Source organism: Tupaia chinensis, unplaced genomic scaffold, assembly GCF_000334495.1.
Source record: "Tupaia chinensis unplaced genomic scaffold, TupChi_1.0 Scaffold149383_1, whole genome shotgun sequence".
Taxonomy (NCBI): Eukaryota; Metazoa; Chordata; class Mammalia; order Scandentia; family Tupaiidae; genus Tupaia; species Tupaia belangeri.
This window is the reverse complement of record NW_006209227.1, coordinates 3455981-3466184: the sequence shown is the minus strand read 5'-3', so window position 1 is coordinate 3466184 and position 10204 is coordinate 3455981. Positions and strand designations below refer to the sequence as shown.

Below are 10204 nucleotides of genomic sequence, written 5' to 3'. Positions count from 1 at the left end.
CTGCTGAGGGTGTTGTCTCTCACCACCTCACCGATGTACTTCATCAGCCCATAGTGGGTGCCTCCTGTGAGAATCCACGCACCTGTCAATGAGGGACAAGAGTGAACATTCAGCTGGAGCAGGGTGAGCTTTCAGTCCTGTGCTCACAGATGGCCAGAGAAGTTCTCATCCCTGTGGGCACCAGGACACTGCACTGTCTGCCGTGCTTCAGAACAGGCCTTGCCCGCAGCAGGTAAAGAGACGAGGACCTCAGGCAGTGCCCCTAAGAGGTACTCATTAAAAATACAGATTCTGGACCCCTCTAGATCTGCGTTCCCAGAGTCATAAAATTAATATGATGTGGTCCTTATATGTTTCATGTTCACTTCTTTCGGCCAGTTCTCACAAGGTCAAAGTTCCCTGAAATCGAGGCAACCAGAAGTAAAGGTCACACTCCACGTGACCAAGGCACAACACCATGAGAGCATCAATTGCCCAACTCCGGTCACCTCACTCTGGCTAAGTAGAAATGGTCCCTCCTGCAGGCCAGGGTCTCTCATCTGCTTTCTTCTGCTGTATCTCCAGCACCTAAAAAAATTCCCTGGACACAGTAGGCACTTAGTGAGTGTGTACTGAATAAATGAACGACCAAATGAAGAGTAAGGAAGCTGAGTCACTCAATTTCATAACACAGTGTCCCGTGGTGGCCCCGCTAGTTAGCTAGGAAATTGAGAAGAATACATGAAGGGGAGGAACTCAGTCCCTTCATCATATTAAGGAAAAACTCACATCTAAAATAAGACATGCTTCCTTGGTTCTGCTATTCAACTAATATTCTTTTTTTTTGGAGAGGTTTTTGCTATAGGGCACGTGTGCTCGCCAGACAGACAGAGAAAGACATAGAGACAGAAAGCGAGAAATCACCCCCCCAGGGGGGATGGCCATGCCGCAATCCCTTCTCCTCCATTCTCCTCTCGGGATCTTGGGCACGCACGCACACGCGCCCAGCCTGAGTTTTAAGCCACCAGGTCCGGGACTCGAACTGCGGTCGACTATGTGGGAGTCCAGCAATCCTGCAGGCCAGGGTCTCTCATCTGCTTTCTTCTGCTGTATCTCCAGCACCTAAAAAAATTCCCTGGACACAGTAGGCACTTAGTGAGTGTGTACTGAATAAATGAACGACCAAATGAAGAGTAAGGAAGCTGAGTCACTCAATTTCATAACACAGTGTCCCGTGGTGGCCCCGCTAGTTAGCTAGGAAATTGAGAAGAATACATGAAGGGGAGGAACTCAGTCCCTTCATCATATTAAGGAAAAACTCACATCTAAAATAAGACATGCTTCCTTGGTTCTGCTATTCAACTAATATTCTTTTTTTTTGGAGAGGTTTTTGCTATAGGGCACGTGTGCTCGCCAGACAGACAGAGAAAGACATAGAGACAGAAAGCGAGAAATCACCCCCCCAGGGGGGATGGCCATGCCGCAATCCCTTCTCCTCCATTCTCCTCTCGGGATCTTGGGCACGCACGCACACGCGCCCAGCCTGAGTTTTAAGCCACCAGGTCCGGGACTCGAACTGCGGTCGACTATGTGGGAGTCCAGCAACATAGCCATTACGCTCACTGCTGGTCCCTCAACTAATATTCTTTATAAAAGAAGTTTCAAAAACGTTAGGCTTAAACTGAACTAATAGTGAGCAAGCATTAGTCAGACCCAAAATGAAGGACAGTCTACAAAGCAACTGGCTTGTACTCCTCGAAATGTTATAAGGACAAAGAAGGCTGAAAACCAGTGCCAGATGTAAGAAACCTAGTAAGATATGAAATGCTGAATGGATTTGGAGTCCAAATGAAGAAAAAAAATTGCTCTAAATGATATTGTTGGATTAATTGGTAAAAATTTGAGTATGGACTATTGGTTAGATGTCACTATTGGTCAACGTCAACTGTTCCAGGTTTGAAAATAACCCCCCAAAAATACAGTCAACTGATCTATGACAAAGGGTACCAGTCAATCCAGTGGGAAAAGGAAACCTGCTTTAGCAAATGGTACTGGAAAACCTGAATACCCATCTGCAGAAAGATGAATCTGAACCCCTATCTGTCACCATTTACAAAAATCAACTCAAAGTGGATCAAAGATCTAAACCTAAGACCGCAAACTATAAAACTACTGGTGGAAAACACTGAGGGAACTTTGGGAGACATTGGGGTGTGCAAAAACTTCTTAAGCAAGACCCTCAGGCACAGGCAATAATCCTCAAAATAGACAGGTAGGATTACACCAAGGACACCGTAATTAGTTTGAATGGACAACCCTTGGAATGGGAGAGAATTTTTGTTAACTGTGCCTCAGATAAGGGACTGATAACCAGAATACGCAGGAACTCCAGCAGCTTATCTAGAAAAAAATGATTAACCCAATTAAAAGATGGGAAAATGAGCTGAATAAGCAATTCTCTAAGAAAGACATACAAACAGTCAAAAAGCATATGAAAAAATGCTCAACATCCCTCATCGTCAGGGAGATGCAGATCAAAATTGCAATGAGATACCACCTAACTCCAGTCAGAATGGCAAAGATTAAATAAACAAAAAATGGTAAGTGCTGGAAGGGATGTGGTGAAAGAGGAACACGCCTAAATTGTTAGTGGGAATGTAAATTGGTCCAGCCACTGTGGAGAACAGTATGGAGGTTCCTCAAAGACCTTCGAATAGAACTACCATATGATCCAGCAATTCCACGCCTGGGTATCTACCCAAAGGACAGGAGAGCACTCAGTCAGAAAAGCGCTTACACAACTATATTTATTGCAGCATTATTCACAATTGCTAAGATATGGAACCAACCCAAACGTACACAAAGAGATGAATGGATTAAAAAATTATGGCACATATACTCCGTGAAATACTATTCAGCCATAAAAGACAACAAGGCCCTGGAACTTGATAGAAAGTGGACGAATATGGAAGGTTTATTGCTGAGTGAAGCAAGTCAGGCTATGAAAGAGAGACATTGTGTGTCCCTACCTAACATATACCGATTGCACTCTATGATAGACTGAAAGTCTGGAGGGCATAAAAGCATTAAAAGTTGTCATGGACACTAGAGACGAAGTGGAAGGAGAATGTGGGAGGGGAAGAGTGTAGGAAAGGATATTTGGGGGGAAAATAGAGAGGTAACACATTGGTGGGGCACAGATATGGTTTATCAGGTGTTGATGAAGACGTGTATAGTTTTCTCACCTGGGCCGGACTGAGGTGTATATCATGCTGGGTAAAGACTCTTTACAATCTAAATAATGTACAGCAATTGAATGTATGAATAATAATAATAATAAAAATAAATTTAAAAAATTGTATTGACAAAGAGAATGCCTCATTCTGAGGAGATGCATGCTCACCAGCTTAGGGGCTAAGGTCAGGATGCTTGCAACCTATTCTGAAATGGTTTCCCCCAAATCTGCATATTGTGGGCTCCCCCCATAAAGCAAGGATACTTAAAAAATAAAAGACAAACCTGAGAAAATGTTAACAATTCATAAATCTAGGTGAAGCACGTACATTGTATTATTCTGCGACTCTTCTGTAGATCTGAATCTTTTTCAAAACAAAAGGTTAAAAAGAAAGGAAATGCTAAACCATTTCAAGCAAGAAAGCCACCATCATTTCCTGCATCTCAAACATTTCTAGTGTTTACAATCTTTCAGGCACCGGCCGCTCTTTCCAAAAGTACATCATTGTTCTCAAAACTAAAGAGCAATAAAAGGAAAAAATGAACTCCTTTTGATTCACCACATATTCTGGATATATATAATCAAAATGAAAACTTTATAAGATTTAAAAAATACATAAAGCCCTCCCCAAGGAAGCACCCTCACGCTGAGTTGAAGATACTCTGTGAGACTCCCCAGCAGAGTTCCCCGACTGCGTTCATTCGAAGATACTGCTTTTAGCAAAACAACTTAATCAACTACTTGCAGCAGTATCTGGATTTTGCGGATAAATCGCACGCGGCGACTTCGTTCCGGGTTTGGCGCGAGCGGCGCGGCCCAGACGGGATAACCTGGGGCGCGGGGTCCCGCCGCCCCGGCCGCCGCACCTTTGGACTGCGCGATGTAGATGAGCCGGCTGAAGATCTTGCGCATGCGCGGCTTCAGGGCGAAGTTCTTGGCGCCGCCCGTCACGGAGATGACCAGGTTGGGCGTTTTCAGGTGCCAGTGCTGGGTCAGCAGCTCGTAGAGGGTTTCCGCGTCCGTGTCACAGGACAGACGGATATACTGCGGAAGAGGGGCAGCGTCAGGATGGACCACCGGATCTGGCCCTGCCTGTGCTCCAGGGGAGAACCCCGCCCCTCTTCCTCCCCGCTCCCCCCAAAAAAGCGTTTGAAAAGCTGTAGAGCAGGGGGAAACCAGCAGTTAGTGTAATGGCTATGTCGTTGGACTCCCACGTAGTTGACTGCCGTTCGCGTCCCGGATCCGGTGGCTTAAAACACGCTGGGTGCATGTGCGTGCGTGCCCTCGATCGGGAGAATGGAGGAGAAGGGATTGCGGCGTGACCATCCCCCCTGGGGGGTGATTTCTCGCTTTTTGTCTCTATGTCTCTCTCTGTCTGTCTGGCGAGTGCACACGCCCTATAGCAAAAACCTCTCCCCCCCCCCAAAAAAAAAAAAAAAAAAAAAGCTGTAGAGCAGGGGGAGAGCTTGGGAGCTTGGGGCGTTTGAGGTTTTCCTTTTTTGCTATTGCCATAGGACAAGTGTGCTTGGCAGACAGAAACAGAGAGAGGGAAATCATCCCCCAGGGAGGATGGCCACGCTGCAGCCCATTCTCCATTCTCCTCTTGAGATTTTGGGCACACGTGCACACACACCTGACTGATTTTCAAGCTGCCAGGTCCAGGACTTGAACCCTGGTCGCCTTGTGATAGCCCAGCATTTTAACCACTATGTGACCTACTCACCTGCTGGCCCTATCATGGGGCCTTTTGCAAGCAGTGGGGCTCAAGATGCACAGGGCATGTGTAACTGGCCAGATCTGGTCTAAGTAAAACCTAGTGCTAACTGTTGTTTCTTACAGCAGGACAGAGGACCGGACCGCTGCCCTAACACTGAACTTCACTGCAGGGAGCGGAATTGCGGGCTACTCCAGAGAGGCCAATCAGAACAGTACTCATTTGCATAAAAATGGACCAATGGGAGTTCAGGGTCAGGAACTATTCCTCTATAAAAGGCCTGATTGGGGCTGGCAGGTGGTGTGGTGGTTGGGGGCACTGGACTGACACATGGCCAACCTTGGTTCGAGTCCCAGACCTGGTGGCTTGCTTTCTCACTTTCCCTCTCTCTCTCTCTTGCTCTGTCCCTCTCTGGTCAGATTAAAACGAATAAATAAATAATGATAAATAAAATAATTCTTAAACAAAAATTAAAGGCCTGATCTTAACATTCAGAGAGCAGCACTCTGGGAATTAACCCACTCTCCTTTCTCGAACAACTAATAAACCCATCTAAACCAAGTGGCACCAGTCACAGTATTGGCTTTTTCCCCCAAGAGGAGAACCCCCTGAGTCAAGTAACAAACAAGTACCGTCAGTGTGAGTGGACAAAGGAGGCTAAGTGATAATCCAGTCCTTATCTGTCAAGTTTTCTAGCCTAGTCCCAACTCTTTCACTTTTACAAAATATCTCTTTTTACTGTAATTGTTTTGGGATTGACTACACATCTATCCCACCTCTGTACCATCAGACAATTCAAGGTAACCGAAGGCAGCCCAGGCTGTATTGGCACATAAATTCACTAGCTAAAATAGAAAACCCTTGCTTACCTTTCCTTTCTTCCCGAGCGACTCAAACTGAATATCCCCAAAGGCATCTGTGGGAAACTCCTTGGTGTGTTTCTTGTAATTCCACTTCTCAGTTTGGTTGACCTGGGTGCCCTCTATGTGCTGGCTCTGGGCATAACCACACTTGCACACATGTTCCCTGAGGAACAATATTAACAGGAAGGAGCAGATGTCATTCAACCTACTTAAAAGATTCATCACATTTCTTGGGATAAATCATGAATCATTACCTTAAATATGCACAAACAGGAATTCTACCATCAAGTCCTATTTTCAGACTATTCTAGTCACCTTAGTTGATTTTTTAAGAACTATTCTGGTATTTTATCTTTGCTGTTTCTCATCCAGCAAGCTGGCTTTGTGCCGAGAACGGAGATATGAGTACAGCAAAGATCTGCCCTCATGGAGGGTCTATCAATATAAGCCACCATGAGCAGTTATGGGACCGAGTCTCAGAAATCTAGAAACTTGTAAGCTTCTTGCACAGTTCATAACACAGTAGTGCTGGGGCAGACCTAAGTGCCTCCGTACTAACCTTGCCAGTTTGCTCAGCCAAGAACACTCAACAAAGAGAGCCCCAGAAGGCGCCCACAATGTCGCTGTGTTTAGAAACCATCCTTTTACACTGAACGCCAGCTCCTTGAGAGACCTTCAGTAATGCTACATGAGAACAAACTTGCAACAATTGAACACTAGCACTTCTCATTAAAAGTGCAATAAAGGAGCCAGCAGGTGGTATGGTGGTTAAGACACTGGACTCCCACATGGTCACCTGAAATTTGAGTCCTAGACACAGAAGCTTGAAAATCATACCAGGCACATGTGTATAGGTGCCCAATTCCCAGGAGGAGAGCGAAAGAGAAGGGATTGTTGCATGACCATCACTGCCCCCACCCCAGTGTGTGATTTCTCACTTTCCCTCTCACTGTCTCTATCTCCCCTCTGGCGAGTGCATGTACTGATGACAAAAACCTTAAAAAGAAAATTTAAAAACATACAACAGAATTAGATTTAATTGTCTGTTAGATGGTACACATGCTCAATATTAAATGGGAAGAAGATAAGAAGATATACAGTAAGTGGTAACCCCATCCTTCACCAACATACCAGTCATTTAACAAATACTGATCGAAAATCCACTCTCAATTGTATCTGGACTGAACTTCCCAGCATCTCACGGCTAACTGGATGTGGTTCTTGCCCTCAAGTTTCTCATAATCTCATGGGAATAGCTAAAGCACGCCACTTGGCAACGTGCGGCAAGGAACAAACAAAACCTCTCCTTTTATCCTTGCACAACCCCTCTCCTATCAGACTTCTTGTGAGGTACGGAGATGATGCAAGGTGTCTAGCTGGGCCTGGTCCCTGGCACGTGCTCTATCAAGGTCACTTTTAGGATATGGTGGTGCCAATACTTGCGAATCACAGAATAACAAAGGTAGTGGCAATAGAAAAATAAGCAAAAATAAGCAGTTAGAAAATCTAAAATTGCATTCCGGAATTATGTGACCCCTTCAGGGCTCTGATAAATGAGAGTCGTGGTCCTCAAAGAGATGAACACAATGACCACCAAAATTCCAATTTGTCCCCAAAGAATTAGCCCTGGTGAGGCACTGTTCACACTCCTCCCAGCTGTTTCTATCTGTCCCCTTTCCCCCCCTACACACACACACACACACGCACACGCACACGCACACGCACACGCTGGCTCTAATCTCATTTTGTTCTCTGATCAATCTGAAGACAAGATTTAAGAGTGCTATGTTTAACAGGCCATAGTCATGGAGGAGGAAAACAGAGACTTCTGTCCCAAGGGGCCCAGAGACAAGCTGACCACCAACATAGGACAGAGGGGCAGAGCCATCCTTTTTCTGAGAGAGAGAAGCAACGATGGAGCAAGAAAAGGCCATCACATAACTGACCCCCACTGTGCCTGACGGCCACCATTTACATCTGTTGCCCAAGCCCAGTAGGATCAGTGCCTCTATTGGTCTTTTCAGTGTCTCACAATAAAGTTTGTAGCCACCGTCACCACTAAGCGTCTAGAAAATGTGATCACCTCTGGCAGCTATGAGCTTCTACAGGGAACAGGGCCAGGTCGGTTAACCTTCGCTCACCTCTAGGTTGTGCAGTACACAACCTAGACAACCACACACGATGACTCTGGAGCAAGGACTCTCTAGACAGTCTGAGCAAATGAGAATATATAAACTGAGGAAATTCTGCTGAGTTTGCTTCCATATCATCTGAACCCAGTCTTACATCTTCTGTGCCAGTGTTCCTGGCACATAGGGGCATTCAACAAGTATCCTCTGAATGAGTGAACAATGAATGAACACATTGATTGGTCATCTTGTAAATAGTTTGTATCCTTATACATCTTCAATGATTTCTGTGAAGTATGTAACCTTTTCCTTCCAGAGAACAAGCTTAAGAGTACATAGTGGGGACCAGCAGTTGGTGTAATGGCTATGTCGCTGGACTCCCATGTAGTTGACCATGATTTAAGTCCTGGACCTGGTGTCTTAAACTCATGCCAGGCACATGTACATGCGTGCCCAAGATCCCAAGAAGAGAATGGAGGAGAAGAGATTGTGGCATAGCCATCCCCCCTGGGGGGTGATTTCTCACTTTCTGTCTCTCTGTCTCTCTCTGTCTTTCTGGTGAGTGCAGGTGCTCTATAGCAAACAAACAAACAAAAAACAAAAAAACAAGAGTACATAGTGGGACCAGCAGGTGGTACAGTGATTAAGGCACTGGATACTCCCACATGGCCAACCACAGTTTCAGTCCCAGACCTGGTGGCTTGCTTCCTCTCTCTCTGTGTGTGTGTGTGTGTGCGTGTGGTTAAATTAAATTAAAACAAATGAATGAATAAATAAAATTAAATAATTCTTAAAGAAAAGAAAAAGTACGTAGCTGCCATGATCAGAGAAAGGGCTATATTCTGAAGGTACTATTCACTGTTGGTTTATCTGACATCTGACAAAATATGGGATTAATTCCAAAAGCAATTTCTGGCAGTAGACCACATTTCATTTACAAGATAATAATAATGATAAGCATTTCTATGACTGTTTTTTAAAATGCAATAGAAACAGAAAGGTTTTTGTTTGTTCAGTTTTTGCTATAGGCCATGTGTACTTGCCCAAGAGAGACAGACAGGGAAAGTGAGAAATCATCCCCATTGGGAGGGTGGCTACGCTAGACTCCCTCTTTCTCCATTCTCCACTGGAGATATTGGGCATGCATGCACACATGTCCAGTGTGTTTTTCAAGCCACTGGGTCCAGGACTTGAACCACTCCACTAGCCGTGTGGTATCCAGCTGCCTTAACTACCATGCTACCAGCTGACCCTCCCCCAGATGTATAGACAAGTTTTATGACCACTCTAGAAGTACATGGATTCCAGTCCAAATTGTGGTCAGATTCCTACTGTCTGGAAGCAACTGCCTTCAATTGTGTTACCTGGACCTGGAGTTTCTCTGCTAATGGTGATCTGTTTAAAATACCAAAAGCCCAGGGTAATGGGGCCATGCAGACAACACAAGCTGGTAAAGAGGCTGCCTCCCATGTCTAAAGGCAAGGCCTGGACTGGGAAGAAACTGAGGCAAGGCCCGGTTTACAAGCCCTCCTTGTGTCGTTTACTGTCCTGTAGTCAATTTCTCTGCCGTGAGTTTTACTGTTATTACGGTACCCTGCAAGGGTAAAATATTACCCCCAACCATTACAATAAAGTCAATTAGTGATCTTGTAGAAATGTGGTTTCCTAAGAGGGCATAGCGCACACGCGAGGGCCAGGAAGTTTGAGACTCCCCCACCTGTCTGTTTAAGCCAAAATTAACATATGTTAGGTCAAATTAGTATAAGCCAAAGTAGCATTAGTAGCGTATGAAAACTAAGTTAGTTTAAGGCTAGTTTTATGTAAATACCCCTTGTTAAAGCTACAGGCCAAAGTTAACTCATGCTAGGCAAAGTCAGCACATTCACCACATAACAGGAACTCAGAGATAAAACAAAAGAACTCACTAATTGACAGACTCAGCAAACAAAATGCAGAAACCCAGTGGGTTTTTTATAAAGAAAGGAAAAGCCTGACTGGCGTCAACAGGTTGAACAAACCTGAAGGCTCCAGGGAAAGATTATCTCAGCTAGGAGCTCTTATCTAAAGCAACAGGTAGCTTTCAATTACAAAGAGTTTCTCATCTATGTGCTGTTGACTATGAAAAACTGCTAATAAAACATCCTGTGTTGTCTCCTGAGCTACAAGATCATCTTCCTTTCCCATATGGTTAATAGACTCACCGTCTTTTGATGTAATATAAAGATAGTCCATATATTAACTGTGTCTTTACTTAACAAGACAAGATTTCTATCTAGGCCTTTGT

General features: G+C 44.8%; 1 protein-coding gene across 1 annotated transcript in view; it reads right to left on the bottom strand.

The window, feature by feature from the left end:
• TRPM8 (transient receptor potential cation channel subfamily M member 8) overlaps nucleotides 1–10204 on the bottom strand; it is a 148066-nt gene that overhangs the window by 99955 nt on the left and 37907 nt on the right. The window contains exons 6-8 of the mRNA XM_006171163.2: nucleotides 5798–5954; nucleotides 4081–4258; nucleotides 3–82 (exon numbers count right to left, since the gene is read on the bottom strand). Of these exons, the coding sequence (XP_006171225.2) occupies nucleotides 3–82; nucleotides 4081–4258; nucleotides 5798–5954 (415 nt within the window). The remainder of the gene's footprint in view (nucleotides 1–2; nucleotides 83–4080; nucleotides 4259–5797; nucleotides 5955–10204) is intronic.